The following is a 23,183-nucleotide window of genomic DNA, read 5'->3' on the forward strand; positions in this document are numbered from 1 at the left end:
CCAAAGGATACGGAGTGAAAAGCAGGAACAAGCTATCGAGTTGGATGATCAGCCATGATCAAAACAAGTGACAGAGCATGATCAAAGGGCTGTGTGGTCTGCTCCTGTTTTCTGTTTCTGTGAATCAAACTGGCTGAAACAGACAACTGTGCTGTTGAGGACTTCTTGGCCTCCATTTGTAGATGAATCAGCCATTTGGCATTTTGGTTGAAGATTGTTCCACGTACTTTAGTCTTTATCTTTCTCACCTAATGTGCTGGGCTGACCAATCATTTGGTGGTCGTTTTTTTTGTGGAGCTTCATTCTCCAATGAGTTGTTTAATTGCCCATCTCCATTCATAACTGAGGCTGGACTACAGAACTTGGATATGATCCATTAGTTGTGGAAGTATTATAGTCAATTCTTTGCTTGTTGCTTTACGTGGTTTCACACACAAGTAGTCCTGTTTCATAGCTTCACAAGGTCAATGTCTCATTTTTAGGAATGCCTGCTGCTGCTCCAGGCATGTCCTTCTGCACACTCTCTGAACCAGAGGTGATCCCCCTGGTTTGATGGTAATGGGGATGAGAAATGTTAAAGCTGAGGCAAGTAGACCATGATAGTTTTCTCACTGAGCCTCCATTGAACAGACCAAGATGTATTTCTAGAAACATCTATATAATATCCCTCCATGAAGCGTGCATGCCTTTTTAGCAGATTTCTCACTTTATCTCAACTAAACCCAGCAGCTGAAGAAAGTAAATAAAAATTGTATGAAAATCTTTTTGCTTCAGTAGACTAGATCTGAAAATACAGTAGCTTCTGTATTTGTCTCAAGTAATTTTTTTCGCTTTCCCTCTCCATGTTTGTGCTTTGGGTTCTTTGCTATTTAGGTTTGTTGGGTTGAGCCAAGTGTGCTATCACGATAAGAGTGCAAAGTTAAGAGCCTGTTGGTCTATCAGATGAAGTGTTAAACCAAGGCTCAATCTGTCCTCTTGGGTGAAAGTAAAAGATTCCATGCTGCTGTTTCCAGAAAAGTGGTGGCATTCTCTCCAGTGTCTTGGTTAATATTTATCCATCCTGCATTAATGAAAGATAATCTGATCGTTATCGCATCGTTGTTTTTGGGAACTTGTGTTCAACCTAATTGCCACATTTCTTGTGTGTAACATGTAGTCACACTGAAGTGTTTTATTGCTTGTGATGCAGTTGAAGATTTCTTGAGGTTGTGAAAGGGAGAATATAAATACACATTTTTAGTATTTATGGTGTTTAGCAATTTGGGCTTTCTAATTCTCATTGCAAAGGAAATATGATAACTGGATAGTATTTTAATTTATCATTGTTGCTCACAGCAATAGTCATGAATGTGTTACAACAAGTAAATTTTAAGAGTGCTGTTTTTTAATTTAAATCTGATCTGCCTCATTGACTTAATTATAAAACAAGTTTCTAAATAATAGCTGAGAAAATACATGTTAGTTGAATTTTAAAGAAGCATGTTAATGTACAAACAAGGAAATCTATCTTCCAAAATTGGCTCAGTGGCAGGAGGCAGAGGTTGAAGGGGGAAAGCTTTATGCTGGTGTCCAATAATGTACTACAGTGCTGGGTCCTGTTTTTGGTTTGCTTTTCTATATGCACGTATGTACCTGCATTCATTACATAAAAATATATAATGTGTGCAAACATGCAACAGCTGTATAAGTGTGTATATATTATCTATATATTGCATTCTATATATGAGAAGAGAGGGAATGGTAAGTTAGTTTGAAGATGACCATTGTCTCACTGTTTGATAGTGGGGGTGAGGGGGAAAGATTTTTGGGTTACGGAAGATGTGGACAGGTTGGTCAGATGGACAGATCAGTGGCAGATATAACTTAACCCTGAAAAGTAGCACATACAAAGTTATGTGCTATGGAAGATGTAACAAGATTGGGGAGTACTCGGTGAATGGCAGTACACTAGGAATTTCTGGGATCGTGGTGCTTGTTCACAATCCCTGAAGGCAAAGGGCAGGTTAATAGGGTAGTTAAAAATGACAGTATGTTTGCCTTCATCAGTCATGGTATAAATTACAAGAGCAGAGCAGAACTTGTTTCATTGGGTTGTGGTGGAGCAGCGTGCCTTTCCGGTCTCTGCACTGAAAGAAAGAGGTGATTGCACTGAAGGGAATGCTGAGTTAATTCATCCTTTTGTGTGGGGTGCAGCATTTTAGCTATGAGGAGAGGCTGAATAAGCTTAGGTTCTCTTCTTCAGAGCAGAGAAGGCCATTAAAGTCCATGGACCAGGAGCTGGAAAATGGGAAGTGTAGATTTCATAGATAATGGGAACTGCAGATGCTGGAGAATCCAAGGTAACAAAGTGTGAAGCTGGATGAACACAGCGGGCCAAGCAGCATCTCAGGAGCACAAAAGCTGACGTTTCGGGCCTAGACCCTTCATCAGATGAAGGGTCTAGGCCCAAAACGTCAGCTTTTGTGCTCCTGAGATGCTGCTTGTCCCGCTGTGTTCATCCAGCTTCACACTTTGTTATAGTGTAGATTTCATGTCGTCTTGTGCACCTTATGACTGTAAGATTCTATGACTTTCTGTATCTTTTAAACAGATGTGCCAAGTATTACAGCACTTGTCCTTTTTACTGAGCCTATTGTTTATTAGGAATATAAATTCTATTGACTGAGAGCCTTAGACTAGAGCTGTTAGTTAACCAAAAAGAGCTATTAAGCATTTACACTGTCTGTTCCTAATAGTGTTATTCATACCAGACAACACCAATTCTAACAGAACTGCTTTTCCCTGTAGAAAACCACAGGACTCAGACCAATTACAATAATGCCTTGATATTAAAGCTGTTTGCCTTCCACTTTGCCAATAGTTATGCTTCGCTGTTTTACATTGCATTTCTGAGAAAGGTAGGTAAAGCAAGGTAGAACACTTATTTTCAAAGTATTTGTGGTGCTTTTTGTTTTGACAAAACTATTACCTCTTGATATCAAATTTATTTCTAGAGCAATCAGAAATTTTTTCAATTACTTGGACTGACTGATTTTGAAGATAATTGTGGGGTGCTGAACAATTGTATGTCAGAGCTTGGTATTCAAGTTGTTATACTCATGATCTTCAAACTATTTCCAAAACTTGTGACGGATATTTTGATACCGTAAGTCTTTGCGATGTTGAACACTTGCTATGTTATTTAAGTGGAAGTTATAAGAGTTCTATTTATGACACTGCATACACTACACATGGGCATGTGCTACTTTCAATAAGTCGTAGACAATGATTAAGGCTTGGGCTCGAGTCATTCATGTTAGGCAATGACCATCTCCAACCAGAGAAACTAACCATTCTGTTTGACACTACCATTGCTGAATCAACCCACTGAAGGTCACCCTTGAAGTGGACCAGCCAGATAAATTCTGTGGCTGCAAGGATAAGTCAGAGGCTAGAAACTCCTACAGCAAGTAATTCCATATTTCTGCCAGCTACAACGTCAGTCTAGTGAACTCTTTCTTCTCTCCCACTGCCTAAAACCAAGTTAGTAGAAATCAATGGATTGAAAGGTGCTATCAAAGGGGCCATGATGAATTGTTGCAATGTGTTGTGTAGCTGGTAAACACAGCTGCTGCTGTGTATTAGTGTTTTTAATGGAATGAATGTTTAGGGTGGTGAGTGGGGCTCCAATCTGGCAGGGCTGTTTATCCTCACTAGTATTGAGCGACTTGAGTGCTGTTGGCACTGCACTCGTGGAAAATATTCCATCTCTCAGTTCGGTGGTAGACAAGCTCTGGGAAGTCAAGAGATCGTGGCTGTTCCAGTTCAGTTTCTGGTCATTTGTTAGTGATATTTGATCATGGGGAATTCAAAATGATAATGCCATTGAATGTTAAGAACAGATGGTATAGCTAATCCTTGTAAGAGATGGTTATTATTTTGGTATTTGTGTGGTGCACATGTTTCTTGCCGTTCAGTGACCCCCAGTTTGAGAAGTTTGGGTCTTGCTGCACATGTTACAGAGGTCTACAGCATGGAAACAGGTCCTTCAGCCCAACTTGCCCATGCTGCCTTGTTTTATCAATTAAACTAGTCCCACTAGCCTGCATTTGCTCAACCTCCATACCTATCATCCATGTACCTGTCTAAATGTTTGTTTCTTAAGTGACAAAATTTGTACCTGCTTCCACCATTGTCAAGCAGCCCGTTCCAGACACTCACCGCTGTCTGTGGGTGGCGGTGGAAATTGTCAGTCTGGATCTTTTTATGTCTCTCCTCTCCCTCACTTTAAACCGAATGCCCTCTAGTTTTAGACTCACTCACCTTCTTTCTCACTATCTACCTTACTTATACACCTCCTCCTAATTTTAATTGACCTCTGAGGTCACCCCTCAGTCTTCCCCCACTCCATTTGGAATTGGACTCCTCCAGTTTTTGAGGAATTGACCATCAATGCATCCATTACATACTTTCTGACCTTTTTTAATGTTGGAGGGAAGGTAATTGAAAGTGAAAATGGTTGAGCCTAGGCCACAACCCTAGCAGATGTTCAGGGTAATTTTTATGGTGCAGTGGTAGTGCCATACCTCCTGAACCAAAAAGCTGGGTACAAGTCCTATCTGTTTGAGAGGTTTGTAATAACCTCCTGAATAAGTATATTTAAAGAATATCTGTCTACCATGAGGAACTTGCTGCAGAGGTGTCCTGGAGGTGAGTTGACTGACCTCCAATAACTGCAACCACTGTCTCGTGTGGTTCCCCTCCCCGACATTGCTGGTGTCTGCAGGTTTACCAGAGCCCACAGGACGTGACACAAAACCAAACGCTGCCTTCATATCAAAGATGGTCACGTTGCTTTCACCTCTGCACTTCCTTACCCAACAACATTGTGTGCCTAAATGCATGGAATGCAGTGATTCAAGAAGCCAGCAATTACTTATCAACTTGACTGTGCAAGAAGCACAGAAAAATGTTTCCTCATCTGCCAAATGCAGTTCAGTTTTCTCCATTGAATTCCATTTGCCCATTTCCTAATCACCAGTATAGTTCATTGAGATGTTCCTCATTTGATAGTGGGGATCAGAGTATAAGAATGAGTGAGTGCACATTGAAAACAGATGAGGAAGCGTTTTTTTGAGGATTGACAGTCTTTGTTGCCGATGGACTGGCAAGTGACAGATGGAGGTTCATTAAGATAAATTTTGGAAAGGCAAATCATGGCTGGACTCATACACTTAAATGGTGCGGTCTTAGGGAGTATTGCAAAAATAAAGAAAAAGAAAAAAAAACAAACAACGTTGGAGTGCAGGTTAATAGTTCCTTGAAAAGTAAAGTCCCAGGTAGATAGGGTAGTGTGCAATTCTGGTCTGACTGTGGAGAATCTGATGATGGTAAAACCGTTGAATGTTAAGAGAGTCCTTAAAAAATTGTCTTTTTGGAGATGGTCATTGCTTGATATGTATGATGCAGATATTTCTGCAGATACTTTATTTGGACATACTGATTATTCAGTTTGAGCACATGCCTAAATCTGGCCTATATGTGACTTCAGACTTTCAGTTGTTACTTAAATGCCTTCTGGATAATTAGGGATAGGCAATAAATATTGCCTAGCCAGTGATGCCTGATCCCATAAATGATTGAGTTTTTTTTAAAAAAACCATCCTACATCACAGTACTTGATCTAATTGGGTCACAATCAGAAATTATACACATAAATATAGCTGTAAAGTATGAAGATTGTATTTGCACCTTTTTTCATTTTTGATGTCTTGCAGATGGTTGCAGAAGTCTAAAAACAGAATCTACAGCAAGTTGAAAGTGACGTTATCTGCACAAAATACTTCACAATTAACAGTGGATGATTGTATTATAAAAGAATCCATGAAACCAGACCTTGGAGATTTCACACTGGAGGAATATACAGAGAAAATCATACAGTATGGTTACCAAATGGTACAGTTGAATATTTTAATATGGAGACTAGAGAAAACATCTTTTTGAAATCTGAAGTTTAGATAATTGCATACTGACAGATTTTTGGATTATGGATTAGGAAACCCATGTATCTGTTCTCCACCCTATCAATTCTTGCTCTTCACCACCTCTGCTGTTCTTCAAATAATTTTAGAAAATCAGTTGAATTTAAATTCTTGGTTATATTATTTGGAATACCGTTTCCAGCTTCTAATTGAGTGGCATTGACTCATTCCAAGAAAATTCAAATATTGTACATGTTCACAATTTTCAACTAAATTGTAGCTCCAAGCAACAAAATATCAAATCTAAAAGCCCTACCCCTGGCGGGGACAAGGTTTAAGGACACTGACTACTTTGGTAAATCATCATCCCCTCCCTCCCTCCCTTATTTCAAATACAGACGGTTAAAATATCAGATGAAGAAGCATGTTAAGTGATTTGTGGTTGTGCCACGTAGGAGTACATTTCTATGAAGCTCAGTTTGCTGAGGGCATCTATCATTTCAATTTTTTTTTGTAAAAATGCACTTTGTTTGACCCAGCAGCAATGAAAGAATGGAAATATTTGAATCCAGATGTTGTGTAGCTTGGTAGAGAAACAAATCTTGATTTGATGCTGTGCCTTTGCATCTGCTGCCCTCGCTTATTTAGATAGTAGAAGTTGCAGGAAAGTGCTGTGCTGTTGCCTTGATAATTTGCTGCAGTAAATCTTCTGAGATGGTATACACTGACCCGGTATGTTGTTGGAATGAATCTTTGTGGTGAATGGCATGTGGTTAAGCAGGTAGCCATGGATGGTACTGAGCTTTCAATGCTATGTGAGCTGCGCTCCTCCAGTAATGTGCATCATTGTCACATACTCCTAAATTGTAACTTTTTGTAAATGCTGGAAAACATTGGAGTGTCAAGCAATTCTTGGATGAGGCGTATAATGATAATCATAGTAGCATGTCGACTTGTTGGGGGGACAAAACCAACCTCCTTCAGTTTCCTTCTCCTGAAGGGCATTAGTCATCCCTATCTGATCTGGCCTATATGTGACTTCAGACTTTCAGTTGTTACTTAAATGCCCTCTGGATAATTAGGGATAGGCAATAAATATTGCCTAGCCAGTGATGCCTGATCCCATAAATGATTGAGGTTTTTTTTAAGAAACCATCCTACAGAATTCCCAGCCTCTTGTCTGCTCTTTGTAGTCGCAGTATTTATATGGTTGATTCTGTGATTCATTTGAAGCCTAATCATTGGTGACCCCCAAAATTTTGACTGTGGAGAATATGATGGTAAAACCGTTGAATGTTAAGAGAGTGCTTAAAAATTGTCTTTTTGGAGATGGTCATTGCTTGATATGTATGATGCATATATTTCTGCAGATACTTTATTTGGACATACTTATTATTCAGTTTGAGCACGTGCCTAAAGCATGAAAAGACACTTTTTTTTTACAATTTAATGAATTATGTATATTAACATGGACATTCAATGAAAGTATTATTAATTTTGACCTGTTCCAAATTTTGTTTCCAGCTTTTTTCCATCTCCTTTCCTCTGGCACCACTTCTTTTCTTCATAACCATTCTGTGTGATATACGTGTTGATGCCAAGAGACTGTTATGGATGTATAAACGCCCCATTGCTTTCATGGCTCAAAACATCGGTAAGATATTGTATGAATGACTTGTATCCGGATTTGTCTAACTGAAAATGTTACATTGACTCAACCCAAATGCATGTGAAGTAATTAAGCATTGTTTCCTAATTCTCATTCTGTGACCATGGAGAAAAGAAAATGATGGTATGATATCAATCCACTCTTCTAATCTTGAGATAATCTTGATTTATCAAACTAAAGATCTTAATCTCATTTTGCATGGAACTGTGACACTGTTTCATGCAAAAAAAAACCCATCTTGGGTGAGGCTCTTGGATAATGCAGTGTTGAGCAGTCAAACTTTCTAAATTTGAAGATTATTGACACTGTTGCGTTGCTTCCTGGATTCTTGATTTGTAAAGGGTTCAATTTGTGGAAGTAGTCATTAATTGATCAGTCACTTTGATTCAGTTGCATATTCACTTCAGTCAGGTTGTTTTCCCAATCCCACTTCAGAAGCCAGATTGACACTGTTAGTATAGCATTCCTTCAATAGTGTACTCCTTAGATATTTTGAATTTTTTAATAGACTTCAAAACTTGTCTGCCACTTTTTAAAAGGAATATATAGGATAGTACTGTTCTCAATCAACAATGAAAAAGGCTAAAATTGAAGAACTGAAGATGTTGGCCATCTGAAATGTGGGGAAAAAAGGTGCTGGAGAAACTCGGCAGGTCTGGCGACAATATCTGTGAGAAACAAAAGATATGGCCCTTTTATTGGACTTTATTTTTCACTCCACAGATGCTGCCACTCCTGACTTGCTGCACATTCTGACTCAGTAATAAAACCACTTAACTGCACATGAATTTGTTTGTTGCATACAGGTCCTTGTTACTGAATTGACAGAAGTAACTTGTGGTATTCTGAAGATGTGAAGTCATTGACAGTTCGGTCAAAAAAAATTTCACTATCTAACAATGGCTGCCGTTTAAAATCTGTCAAATTGTGATCTGTTACTAGTCGCTTTTAAACTGGGCCATTAACAAGGAAGTCAAAACAAAACTAAATTATTCTTGATATCAGGTGATATTGTAATCATGACATTCTGCATGCAACTTTGCTTGAATATGTGAACACAGGACCAAATGACATTTCTCAAGCAGATCTTTACACTTCTCTCAATCTCTGAAATAATTCTTAACGAGATTTGAAGACATCTCCGACCTCCTCCCAAGACCAGCCTGTCTTGACACACCTTCTTGACCTGCCCATCATTTCTCCCACCTATCCGCTTCCCTCTCATCACTGAGCAACCCCCACCCTCCTTCCTATCCACTAGCCTCATCCCCACCACTTTGACCTGCCCATCTTCCCTCCTACCTACCTGACACCCATCCCAGCTCCCGACTTACATTCTCCTTTACTGACTTCATTCCTGCCTCTTGACCTGCCTGTCTTCTCTCCACCTATCTGCTCCTATATCCACCACCTATCTTTGCCTATTCACCCCCCTCCCCCATTTCTGAAGAAGGGTCCAGACCTGAAATGCTAGCTTTCTTGCTCCCCTGCTGCCTGGCCTGCTATGTTGATCCAGCCCCATACTTTGTCATCTCAGACTCCAGAATAGGTAGTTCCTACTGTCTCCCTTGAATAAATATAGTTGTGCCTCAATTGTAAATTGAGATGAAAGGCAAGAATTTTAGATGATCAAGTAGTATTGAAGCTTTGTTAAAAATCTGTCTAGAAGAACATAAATGGCATCTTGCTATACTTTTTAAAAATGTTTTAATAGCTCATTTGGACTAACTTTTCAGAAAATAAATTGCCAATCTAGTATGACTTTCTAGCATACATTAGTCATAGATTCTCATCGTTAGCTGTTTACTTGTTTATAGATTGCATGTATTTGATGTAATGGAAAATGTCTCTTCCTTTTTGTTTTTCAGGTCAATGGTTGACAATATTAGATCTGATCAATGGAGTAGCAGTGGTGACCAATGCCTGCGTGATTGCTTTCAACACAGATTTTGGGAGGGAGAGGCCTTTCCATGAACAATTGATCATCCTCATTGTAATTGAGGTACAACTTTATCATCAAATCTCACTTAAGATTTTGAATTTTTCAACAATATTCAATTCTATTTTTCTGGATTTGTGTAACTTTACATTCTTGAAATTGCTATTTAATGAAAGAAGAAAGGAGGAGTTTGAGAGTTTTGATCTTTGTTATTCTCAGTGCAAAGCTTTGGGAAATCTACAAAGTCAAGAATGGACCTTTCTCTCAGTCACTGTACTTTTTAATGTGACTTTGTGTCATGTGAGCTGGGTTGAAGAAAAGGTCTAGTTCACAAACAGTACATTCGCTATATAATTTTGCTTCATGTTTGAGGGTTTTTCATGAGCCATCCATGAGTGAGGATCTGCTTCCTCCTTCTGTGTATTTTTGTTTAGTTCTCCTAGAGCACATCATTGTAGTTTTTAAAATTCTTGCTCCATTCAGACCAGAGTGAAGTGTGATCTCTGCAGGCAGTAGGCTGTGACCACAAGACCATAATATATCAGTGCAGAAATAGGCCATTCGGCCCAAAAACTGTTGCTCATTCAATGAGATCGTGGTTGATCTAATCATCCTCAACTTTGCACTGCTGCCTTTGTCCCATAAACCCTTGATTCCCTTCCTTATTATGCGTGTTCAAGATGGAGACAAATTTTTAATGACCCAGTCTCAACAGCCCTCCTGTGGCGCAGAATTCCATAGATTTGCTATCTTCCTGAGTAGAAATTCTTCACAACATTTTAAATTGTGCCCTCTTTTATTCTGATATTTCCTCTGGTCTTACACTCTCTCCAACATAAGGAAATAACTCCTCCGTCTATCTTGTCAAGTTCCCCAAGAATCTTGTTCCTTTCAATAAAGTTGTCTTTCATTGTTCTAAACTGCTACAAGTACTGGTCCAACTTACTCAACATCTCCTCATAAGGTAGTCCATTTGTACCTGGCCTGAGTCTGTTGAACCTGTTCTGAACTGCCTCCCATGACAGTATTGCCTTCCTCATTGGGGGCCCAGAACTGCTCACAGTATCGTGGTCTGGATAGTACCTTTTTTCCTGTGGGTTCAGCATAACAACATCCTTAATTCACTCTATTCCCATTGAAATAAAGGTCAATATTCCATCGGTCTTCCCTATTACCCACTAAACTTGGATGCTATATTTTTGTGATTCAGTGAGGACTCCCAAATCCTCTATTCTGTAGCTTTCTGCAGTATTCTTCTATTTAAATAATCTCCACTCCTCTCCTTCCTGCCAAAATTAATAACCTCACACATTTCCCCATATTGATCTAAGTTCCACCCATTAGATTAACCTGTCTATATTCCTCTGCAGACTGTCCTCGTTACTTGCCTTCCTGCCTATTTGTCATTACCAATTTTGGCTACAATGCATTCGCTTTCTGCGTTGAAGTCATTTTACAATGTAAATAACTGGTCCCAGCACTGATGCGTGTGGCAGACCTCCAATTAAAGGTATGGAAGCTTGACAATGCACCAAGCATTAATCCGTTTTGTTAAACCTGGTTTTAAAGCTCAAGAATAAAAAGGAAAGTGTGCAAAAAGCATAGAATTTTCCAAGGAGCAAATTGCGGATGCTGAAATCTGTAGTGAAAACAAAAAAATGCTGGAAATCAGGTGGATGAGACAGTGAGCTAATGTTTTGAGTCTAAAATGACTCTTCTAAGATTCCACTTCAGTATTTGAAGAAAGTGGGTACTTCTGTCCCTAATTACAATACGTTTTAATGGTTGGGACTGTCCTGACTGAGGGTATTCAGTTGGGAGCCAGATGGTGTGAAGTGTTATATTGCTTGGCTTAAAATGATTTTATAGCAATAGGAAATAGGTAATTTCCAACTTCGCTTTTTGTAACAAGGAATACACCCAGTAGTGTTGGGAGGGATGGTGATGCATATGTTGAAACCTTACAGCACTCAATTAGAGCATTCATGTCTTTTTTTCGAAGAAACCACATTCAAGTTTACGTGAACTTTATAAAATAAAGGATGTAAGTTTTGTGAAACCTATAACTGAAATGAGCCACACAACATTTTAATGCTGGTTGCATGTTGCGCTGGAAACAAATGTATTCTCTCTCCTGATTTGGATCAAGTTCTGGAATTCTGTTGTTCCTCTTCAAGAATATCCTGAAGCTTGACGCTCTCTCTGACAGTGTTTTGCAATCTTGTTTCTCATTCTCTTAACAATTTCTGCAATAAAGATGCCACATAAACATGTGCAATGTAACTAGGAGGAAAATATTTCTTTTAGCATATAGTATTTGTGGTGAAGTTCCTGCTGTCGACTATCATACCAGATATTCCTCAACATGTACTCCTGGCAATGAGGAAGGTAAGTCTCTTTAATATACTACACCATATTGTGTCATTGTCCTAACACCAGGAACTGATTTTCTTTTCTGTAGAATTTGATGTTTATTTGTCTACTATGCTAGTTAAGTATTTTTGGAGTTACAAACATATGAGCACATGGTAGTATTGATTGATTTCGTAAGTTTTATCACAAATGAGAACTGATGTTTCTCTGCATTCCATTGACCACGATATTTCCAATTAAATGTAGAAATGATAATGGTTTGGATCTTCTGGTTTCTAAATAGTTGGTCAGAAATGAGATGTAACCTGAAAGATGCATCGGGACCTCTCTAGAGTACATAAGAAGTTCAAACTTGCAATAAGCAAGACCCAACAATAAGCAAATCGGGGAAACGAAGCGAAGGCTTGGGGACCGCTTTGCAGAGCGCCTACGCTCGGTTCACAGTAAACAACTGCACCTCCCAGTTGCGAACCATTCCAACTCCCCCTCCCGTTCCTCAGATGACATGTCTATCCTGGGCTTCCTGCATTGCCACAACGATGCCACCTGAAGGTTGCAGGAACAGAAAATCATTCTGCTTGGGAACCCTGATACCATTGGGCTGCAATGTGGATTTCACAAGCTTCAAAATCTATGCCCCACCCCCCCCGCCCGACCACTGCATCCCAAAACCAGCCCAGCTCGTCCCTGTTCTTCCTCTCACCTAGCCCCCCCCCCCCCCCCCACGTCAAGCCGCACCTCCATTTCCTACCTACTCACCTCATCCCGCCCCCTTGACCTGTCCGTCCTCCCTCGGACTGACCTATCCCCTCCCTACCTCCCCACCTACTCACCTCTACTGGCTCCATCCCCGCCCCTTTAACTTGTCAGACTCCTCTCCTCCACCTATCTCTTCCTCTATCCATATTCGATCCGCCTCCCCCCCTCTCCCTATTTATTTCAAAACCCTGTCCCCCTCCCCATTTTTCTGAAGGGTCTAGGCCCGAAACGTCAGCTTTTGTGCTCCTATGATGCTGCTTGGCCTGCTGTATTCATCCAGCTCCACATTTTGTTATCTCGGACTCCTCCAGCATCTGCAGTTCCCGTTATTTCTCATAAGCAAAACCCTGTTGGCTTTAGCCCTCTGATTCACTTCTGGAGACATTCAGAGGCTTTAGTGGGTTTTCACTGCCTTAGTTCCTAGCCGAAGAAGGGTAGAGGGATTAAAATCTACTCTAACTCCTGGCTAACTACAAAATCGAATTCCAGACCTTCTACCGCTCCTGAGAAGGAAAACTCTCATTTCCCTGCCTATCTGACCCACCCTCCCTCTTACTGAAAGCAAAGTACTGAAGATGCTGGAATTCTTAAAAACCAATGCTGGAGAAACTCCAGATTTCTAACAGCAACTGTGGAGAGAGATAAAGTTGACCTTCCAATATGATTCGTCTGCATTCTGAGGAAGAGTTCATATCCAACTCAAAACATTTACACTGCTTATCTCTCCACAGAAGCTGCCAGACCTTCTGAATTTCTCCAGGATTTTCTGTTTTTTGTATCAACTTACCACCTCACCCCAACCAGTTACTCTTCAACCAATCACCTATACTATCACTTAGCCAACTATCTTACATAGTTACCTTCTCCAATACCTGTCAAAAGAGGCTTTGAGATGTTTTAAATGGCTTATACATATACACCGAGGACTATGATACCTATAACCATCAAGGGCTTGCAAGTTTTACAAAGGTTCACTCTTAATGCCTCTTGGTTGGATTGTTGCGCTGCAACTGTTGAGATTAACCCAGAGTTGGAAGTCTAACTGTAGTCAGAAATAATGATTTATGATCCAAACAGGATGATTTTGTGCATTTGTATTCTGTCTGTCAGTTCCCAGCATTACAATGGCATTAATACCATAATTACACATCTACATCCTTGGCTGGAACTGCATTCTGTTATTTTTATTATTTTAGGAGAAATATCAAGTTGCGACAAAAATGAGAGGTTATCCAAGCAGCCTTCACCAATTCTAATGATTCTAGACAATCTCAACATGGCTGTAAGTTGTTTGCTCATGACATTTTTGAATTTTTTTTATAATTATGGGTCATCCTTGTACAAATTTAATTTGGTTAGACTTCCTATTATGAGCCATTTTAGAGAATTTAATTGCATTAAAGATTGGTATATAAATGTAAGATTTTTCTGTGGCTTAGCAACTGTTTTCTGATTTCCATGAATCACTTTTTTTTAAAAAAAAATTTGCTTGTAGGTCCTGCTGAAATGATTGGACCTAAACTGCACTTTATTCCTGTAATTCGTAATGAATCACATTGTGGATACGTCATTCAAGATCAACAAATTCCTCTTCTAAGCTGAATAATTTGGCATGCTGATTATTTTATTACATTGTACTTAATGAGTTTTCTCTTTTTGATACTAAAGTAGATTCAGGTTATTTCACTTATGGCTTTATTTTTAATAAAATGACAATTAAACTAACATGTTAATTTCTAGCTCATCAGTGGGGCAAAACTTGCTACTTTTGAAGATATTATGAACTAACTAGAGCATTTGTAAACCTAAGGGCAAAAGTGACATTAAAATGAACCTAGCGATGGTACTGTTGTGCCTTAGTACTGAGATGAAAGTTATTCTTCATTTTAGTAGTTAAATATGCAACTATTAAATATAATCTCTTAACATTTACTGAGCTTTGAATGGAAAAATGAATTGTAAAGAACAAATTGTCTACAATATATTTATTGTAGTCTTTAAACTGTAATCATTTTTGGTAAGATGTAATCCTGCCTTTTTATCATCACAGTAAGGGCAAAATAAATGCATTCCACTATTCCAAGTCACTAAAGCTAAAATGAATTCCTTGCCCTGCTGTAGATTTTTTTTAAAAAACAGTACTTTAAACCAAAGTAACACAAGTGAAAAAAAAATGCAGCATTATGCTAAGGTCAGCTTTTGCACAATGTCACTTGTAAATGTTGATATTTTTATGACCATTTAACGCTAGTGCTGAAATACTTCCACAAATCAGTGCGCATCTTATCCTGGTTGACTCCAGTTGTAAGGGGTCAGTATAAACAAATAAATTCACTGTAACTTCTTTGTTTTTACAAGTCCTTAAATGTCACTAAGCACAATGTAAAACAATTGAATATAGGCCTCAGTTTATTGATACTCCCCAAATGGGAGTTGAATTGGTGTCTTCAATGCACTTATTGACAATCTGTGATGAATTCCTTTTTTTTCAACTTTATGGTAAAATGCAATAGTCATGGAATGTGAGCAATTCAGAGTGAACTGTTTGACTGTGTTCTATACAACATGCAATGTCCAGAAGATGTTTTCAAGGAGAGACCTCCATACAGCCAGATCTTCACAGCAGATCAGAAGGGGTGTGCTTGCGTGTTCCAATTTATTTGTGAAGTGATAACCAAAGGGGTGCATGTCAGTTTTTTTAAATTTTTAATTTCATTGCACTTTAGCACAAAGCAACATATTCATCCATGTACATTTTGTTTTAATTATGAACTTATTTCAAATGTTAGTAGCTGTGAATTTGTCACTAACGCTTGCTGAATCACTAGAAAATCATCTTCAGTGAGCAACAAGAGGATGCTATGAAACACGACTGCTGTTAGTCCTCTGTGCCACATGGAATTGTCCCATTATGTGAAAGGAATTACACAGTGCCACTCTATTACATGAACAATATTCCAATGTTGTATAATGCAATTTTAATTTTAATGACTTATCAGAATATTTTCAATGCAAATTTGCCACTACCTTTTTTTCATTCTATGGTATCATTTACAGCAAGCCACTTCTCCCACCACCATTTCTTCTCCCCCCCCCCCCCCCCCCCCCCCCCCAGATATTTAGTTTATACTAACTCTTGGTGTCACCATATGCCCTGTATTACAAAATAAATTGTGCAACTATGGTACACATTTCAATAATTGCTAACACAGTGTATGACCAGTTATCCCGCTCTCTAAAATCACTTAATTATTTTTGATACACTTCAACTCTCTGGATATTTTGTGGCACATAGTTTCATGTCACAGCATAAAGAGGTGTACTTGTCACTATTAGACTTGTTTCCCACGAAGATTGTGTAATTGACAAACTTGTTTGCTCTGTCACTACTGCATGTAAGTTGAATCCCTGTTTCTTCAACTGATCTACTTGTTCAGATTATGTCTTCTCTTATCAGTTTCAACATCTGGAAAATGCTATTACACCTCTGAAACTCTTCACTCAGTTTTAGTAAATTAAAAGCCCTACATAAACTAAGTATTAATTTTGCTTCTCAACTGGCTCATCGGTTTGGTTCAGCTAGTGTTGTTTTTTTTTATTATTTAAATTACTCCATCAAACTTTCATAAATCTGGAAATCTGTCCCTAATTGTAGGGTATATCCCCATACTCAATTCCCTGGAACTACAAATGACCCAGATTCTTTATTACTTTATCAGGAGCCCGAATGCTTGTTGTAACTCAGTTTCTGCCAAACACAGGAACAGAGGTGAGTAAACACTGCATATGCTCTGTTCAGTGTTTCTGGATTTGGCAGTCCTTTTGATTTTTGATTTGTATCAAATTTAGTCTATGGGTCTCAAGTGTCTAACTGCAAATGAAGTAGATATTAGGGTCCAAAATTTAACTCTTATGGAGTCTTACCCTTTGGGCAAGGGCACTGGCTATGAAATTCCTGCTGCTGGTGTTGGTAAGTGAATCGCCTACAGGGAGGATGACTAACTGACTGTGTAGTACTGTGGTTCACGGTGCAACTTCGGCGGGGGGGTGGGGGAGAGAAGAGAAAGAAATATTACGCAGCAGTAATAGGGGACAGTATAGTTAAGTTTGCTGCAGAGAAGAGAGTCCTGAAGGCTGTGGCAGTAATGCCAATGTACAAGCCATCTCTTCTAATCAAAAACCAATGTCCTCCATCTTTATAAAAGAGCACTTAATGATGTATGAATGAAGTGTTTTCCAAAATGGATTAGCACGGAAAATCTGAAGGGGAAGGTTAGCAGATTAGCAGTGACAGATTTTTACACTAACATTTTATAATGCTCAGAACTTGTGGTCACTTTTTTTTAAAAAAAAGCTATGAGAAGGATGCGCTATCTGTGGATACTCTGACTGCCTCTTGTACACTTTTTTAAGCTTTTATTTTTGATTTGGTTGACATACACCAAAAACTAATGGCATCTCAGAACACCGGAAATGATTTAGGGACCAGATGTGGATGACTTTAGATTCCATTTTCTCATGTGCTTAAGTTAATTGGTATGAAATACAAAACAGGTGCAGCTATAGAGGTACAAAAACAGATTAGCTAATATGACCATGGGAGGACGTAACGGAGGAATTGCTAATGGGGAACAGTGGAAATAGCAGATGATTTAGCAAATATTTGGCATTGATCCTCTGCGTGGAGGACATTGTTAACATCCAAAAGATACAGATGAGCGAGATACTAATGAGAGGAAAGGCCCTTGAGCACGAGGGACAATATATCTGACAAATTAATGGCACTTAAGGCAGACAGGCAATCAGCACTTGATGACCTGCATCTAAGGGTACTAAAGGAAGTAGCTGCAGAGATAGAGGCATTGTTCAAAAAGTTCCAGATCTTTTCTGGATTCCAGGAGTGTTCCAGCAGTTGTCCAAGGTGATGGGGAGTGGGGAGCCTAACGGAAAGCCAGAACTTAGTCTAGTGAACCAAACACATGTCAATTTTTGGTGGGAAAAAAATGCTAAGAGTCCAACAAGGAAGAAATGGTGGGACATTTTTTAAAAAAAAGTTAATGCAATTAAACAGAGTCAACATGGTTTGTGAAAGGGAAATCATTTTAATAACAAATTGTTGAGAGGAGCAAAGAGCAAGTATTGTTAATAAAGGGAGAACTGCTAGTGTGTTTGAATTTCCAGGACACGTTCACAAGCTTTCCACTGTGATCCTGATCCTGGAATGCCTAATTATTGGGAATATCCTTCCTGTTTTAATTTTCTAGTCCTGTTAGACTTTTTAAATGCTTCTGAGATTACCCCTTCATTCTTCTAAACTCCAATGAATTTAGTCCTAACCGATCCACACTCTCAATATCAATTCTGCTGCCCCAGCAGTTGGTCTGGTAAATCTTTGGCTCTGAAGGAAGTGCAACAGAATATCATCCCTCACTTAAGGAGGCCAAAACTGCCCACAGTACTCCAGGTGTGACCTCATCAAGGCCATGTACAACTGTAGCAAGACATCCGTGCTCCTGTACTCAAATCCTCCCACCATGAAGGCCAACATAACATTTTGCTGCCCTCATCACCTGCATGTTTACTTAGAACAACAGATGTATAAGGATGCCCAGCTCTTGTTGCACCTTCCTGTTTTCCTAATCTATCACTACTCAAATAATCATCTTCCTTCCTGTTTTTGCTACCAAAGTTTAAAGTATCATTTTATCTTCCATGTACACGCCCCCTCATTCAACTTGTTCAAGTCACATTGAAGCAATTCCACTTCTTCTGCACAGCTCACCACCCCACCCCACCCAGCTTGTGATTTTTGCATTTAGTTCACCTCATTGAAATCATTCATATAGTTGGGGTCCCTGCAGTATCCCATGATGTTTGCCACTCAAAACAATGACCTGTTTATTCCTACACTTTGCTTCCTGTCTGCTAATCAGTTCCTATCCATATCAGTACAATACCCCACTTATCCCATGCACTTTTCCTAAAATATGTTGGTCAACAGTATCTGATTCCTTTCTCCCAGTGGGTAGTTGCGAGAAGTAGTTAAGGGATGAAACATAATTAAAAGTTTATTTTGATATATGTTTTACTGACTGCAATATTTGAAACCTAGTTCATCTGCAGCACACCCAACAGTTTTACTCATAATCTGATAACAAATGCAATGTTTTTTTATGAGGCTGACCTATTTCAGCATGAGTTATCCCAAAAGGTTAAAACAGTAAAACTTGGAAATGATGCATACTGTTCTGGCTTGTCTTGTATGCCTCAAAATGAAGACCTAGAATGACCAATATGTTCATTTCCAATTACAGAAGCATTTTGTTTTTCCTGTTTATTCCCTTTGGAATTTTATAACAATGAAAGTGCTTTCCCCAATCTGAAACTAACCAGTTTTTTTCTGAGTTAATTTTAAAATCCAAAAAGTTAGTTTTTGTTTTGCATAATTCTTTGGATATCAGGATTGCTAATTGTTTTGGGAATCCTTACATTGACCCCAGATTCCATCATGTTTTATGATATCAGGTCAAACATTGAGCAAGGAAGTCTTTTGCTGAATACCGTCTATAATCTCTCATAGTTCTATATCGGAACTCATCTACGTTGAATACCATTTGGGGAGAAAGTAGTAAGGGCACAGGAATGTTCTCAGGGTAGGAAATTTCAAAGCCCTTCGAAAAGGTACATAATATTTTAGACTGCTTATGACCATAAAACATAAGTGGAACTAGGCCATTGAGTCTTCTCTGTCACTGAATGGGATCATGGCTAATCGGATAATCTTCAAATCTTTTTGCCAGTAATTCTTGAATTGTTGACTGACTGATTTAAAAATCTACCTTCTTCAGCTTAGAGTATATTTTAAAGACAGTATCAACAGCCTTCTGCAGTAAATAATTCCATTCTGAAAAGAAATTTCTCCTTATCTGTCTTTAAATGGGTGACACCTTACTCTGAGTTTATGCTCTCTGGTGTATCAGTTTCGCAGGGAAGTAGCCACAGGGAACTCCTGCCTAATCTTCCTATCCACCTACTCCTCTTATTTTAGTCCTCAATGATGACAAGGATTGTATATTGACCTGGTGGTTTTTTATTCTCTCCCGGCCTGTGGAGTTTTACCTGCAGTGTGGTCTCCTCCCATTAGGTGCTATCCCTGATATTCATGGCCTCGGGGATGCACCACAGTGTCCCCATCAGTTGCTACAGCTCTGAAATTTGAGCTTCCAGGAGCTGCAGCTGGAGACACACCCTTTGGACCTGTTCTGTTCCCAGGCAATGGAACTGAACTCAACTTCTCACAGAGAGCAGGAGGAGCACACCACGGCCTTGAACTCTTCCTCCATGCCTTAGAATGCCCTTAAAACCAGATCATTTTAATTTCTTTAGGGCCCTTCTTCTCCAGATCTCAGCACTATTGCCCTTACTAGCTTAAAAACCCAAATAAGGACCTTACAAACTATAAACAATTTAAAAAAAAAACTCACCTCATCAGCTGTTTCCTCTTGCCCACGTCACTTTTTGAATCATAGAATTCCTAAACCAGAGAAGAGTCCATTCGTACCATCAAGTCTGTCCTGACCCTTCAAACAGCATTTCACCCAGACCCAGCACCCCCTACGCTATTCTCCATAACCCTGCATTTACCATGACTAGTCCACCTTACCCCATGGTGTCCTGAGTTGTATAGGTAATTCAGCATAGCCAATCCAGCTAGCCTGCACATATTTGGACTGTGGGAGGAAACCCGTGCAGATATGGGGACAATGGGTAAACTTCACACAGACAGTCTCCCAAGGCTGGAATCAAATCCAAGTCCTAAATTTGTGAGGCAATTCCCCTCCACCCACTGCATCCCAAAACCAGTCCAGCCTGTCTCTGTCTCCCTAACCTGTTCTTCCTCTCACCTATCCCTTCCTCCCACCCCAAGCCACACCTCCATTTCCTACCTAGTACCTCATCCCACCTCCTTGACCTGTCCGTCTTCCCTGGACTGACCTATCCCCTCCATACCTCCCCACCTCTACTCTCCTCTCCACCTATCTTCTTTTCTCTCCATCTTCGGTCTGCCTTCCCCTCTCCCTATTTATTCCAGAACCCTCACCCCATCCCCCTCTCTGATGAAGGGTCTAGGCCTGAAACGTCAGCTTTTGTGCTCCTGAGATGCTGCTTGGCCTGCTGTGTTCATCCAGCCTCATATTTTATTGTCTCAGATTCTCCAGCATCTGCAGTTCCCATTGTTACTGTGCCACCATGATGTCCCTTTAGAAAACAAGTCTGGACTCAGGAAGGATCTCACTGTTGCTCCAATTTGGACTTTGCCGCTTTGGCTTTCATTAGGAAACTTTGCAGCCACTGCTCGCCTCCAGGCTTGCTCTGGTCTGTTCCACCCTGATGCAATGCGAACCACAGAACACTCTACTCCCTCAGAAGATCCGAAATTTGTCATGATTTGAAAGCAGAGCCTGATCCAGACTTTCTCCTCTCCCACTGATCAGATCCAGAGTTTAACTGTTCATAACAGGTTGATCTCAGTGCTGTCTGGTCATAACTGCAAAGCAATGACCTCTAATGGAAAATGTGTGGTCAGTGGTCAAATTGATACTTCATGCTGGGAGTCGAGCATGAAGGATGACAACTGCTTATGTCTATGGACCATTGACCCAGTGCTGGGAAAATGAAACCGGGAAAAACATGAGGTGACAAGATTCTTAATATGATCAGGTGGGAAATTTTCACAGAAAGATTCTCTCGGGTTAGAATCCTTCGTTTCGGCCTAAGTATAAAGAAACTGCAATGTAAAAATTCAATGCTGCCTTGACATAGTTATTCCTATGCAATAGGAAAGTTCAGCCACAGAACTCTCCCATTGATCACGAATAGTGAATCTGCTCCACTCGCAAAAGCCCAAGTTCAAATGTACTTCTCAAAAGACTGCATGACGTCTGACTATCTGAGCCTAGAACAAGAGGATGCAGAACAGTAAGGAATTCTAATCCTGATGCTGAAAGCTCACGTGCAGAACACCATTCTGTCAAGAATCATACATACATATGTTAAACAGAAACCAGAGTGTTTTTACTTTCAGAACGATGATGTACTTGAGCTTATTCATTCACAAGATGTGGGTATCCCTGATAAGGCCAGCATTTATTGCTCAGCTCTAGGTGCCCTTGGGAAAATGACAATGAGCCGCTGCAGTCCAATCTGATAAGCTGTGTGAAATCAAATGTTACAGTGTATGTATGATCTGCTGACATCAAGGTATGTTAGCTAACTGTCCTAACAGATAGATCCTAAACATCAGAACTTCCAACTAAAACCACACAGGAAAAGCCATTGTAACGGCTTGTTCAATGATATTGGCTCTGTGAACATAAATATTCTTACATACCTTGCTGGACTAAACTACCACCTTCCTGCAGCCAATTCACCAGAAGATGATCTACACTAAGCAGGCATTAAATGATTTGTTTGCAAAGATACTTTTCAAATTGCATTGAGCTCGTAATTTTCATCAATACTTGCTCGGTACCAAAAGCAACAAAGTTTAGTAATGTTCATTCTTTCAGTGCTGTTTTGTCAATTTAAAATGGGCTCAACTTCCTGCTTTACCCTTATGAAACTTGATTCTTATACGTGTGATATACAATAAATCATTTACTTGCTTCCACTTTCTATATAACTGTATCAGTATGTTGTCTCTACTGCTGCTATTTGTGGATGCATTGTTGTATTTTTACTAATAGCAGCCATGTCATTTTCAGTGAATATGGGGTAGTTTATAAATACTGCTCAAACAAGCGTAGAGTCAGTGGAACAGCCTTGCCTGCCATTGGCACCAAGCCCGAATCTTAATAATGTTAATTAACCTTCATGAAAACCAGTAGTGCCTTCAGCCTATGATTTTACAAGGCTGCACAAAGCCCTCCACAACTTGGCACCACCTGGACCTACCCTGACTTTCCCTAATTGGGATACTACTCAATGGTGCTTCAATGTGATGTTTCATGTGCGATATCCCATACCACCCATACACCAATATGAGAGATTGTTGGTTTCCTTTTGGCAATGATTTCTCAACCTCTCTACTTTACATCAGCATGCCACACACCCAACACCATTGAGAGACTATTCCACATGGCTGTTTCTACTGAGAGACAGCTGCATCAGCCTCTACAATATTTAACTACGGAGAGGCTGGCAAATCTCATTCAAGTACAAATCCTAATTGGAAAATTAAACAAGGTTTAAAATGGACAGAAATATGACATTTTTCTGTTCAGTTACACTCTTTATACTCTTTTGTGTAAAGATCAGTGAACTGACTGTAATATTTAATTTCTTCTAAACAATTTATTGAGCACAACAAATAAATGCTGATATTGTTTATTTTGTTCTGAATGTCAATCAATTGCTTATAAAGATGTTATACTTCCATCCTATCCCTAAAGTACATGCACCATTCAGCTGAGATCCATTAATA

General features: G+C 39.5%; 1 protein-coding gene across 6 annotated transcripts in view; it reads left to right on the forward strand.

Moving 5' to 3' along the window:
- The window catches only part of LOC125453102 (anoctamin-7-like), a 65,870-nt gene extending 42,687 nt beyond the window's left edge, over positions 1 to 23,183 (forward strand). For 2 of the 6 annotated variants that reach the window (XM_048532204.2, XM_059646676.1), the window contains 8 exons: positions 2,788 to 2,897; positions 2,994 to 3,145; positions 5,757 to 5,934; positions 7,485 to 7,614; positions 9,498 to 9,631; positions 11,876 to 11,956; positions 13,897 to 13,982; positions 20,911 to 23,183. In XM_048532204.2, coding sequence (XP_048388161.1) covers positions 2,788 to 2,897; positions 2,994 to 3,145; positions 5,757 to 5,934; positions 7,485 to 7,614; positions 9,498 to 9,631; positions 11,876 to 11,956; positions 13,897 to 13,956 — 845 coding nt within the window. In that variant the 3' untranslated portion in view covers positions 13,957 to 13,982; positions 20,911 to 23,183. Of the gene's footprint in view, positions 1 to 2,787; positions 2,898 to 2,993; positions 3,146 to 5,756; positions 5,935 to 7,484; positions 7,615 to 9,497; positions 9,632 to 11,875; positions 11,957 to 13,896; positions 13,983 to 14,195; positions 15,750 to 20,910 lie in introns of those variants that run through there. The other 4 variants (XM_048532205.2, XM_048532207.2, XM_048532206.2 and 1 more) reach the window with 4 other exon arrangements.

Source organism: Stegostoma tigrinum, chromosome 6 (genome assembly GCF_030684315.1).
Source record: "Stegostoma tigrinum isolate sSteTig4 chromosome 6, sSteTig4.hap1, whole genome shotgun sequence".
Classification (NCBI taxonomy): domain Eukaryota; kingdom Metazoa; phylum Chordata; class Chondrichthyes; order Orectolobiformes; family Stegostomatidae; genus Stegostoma; species Stegostoma tigrinum.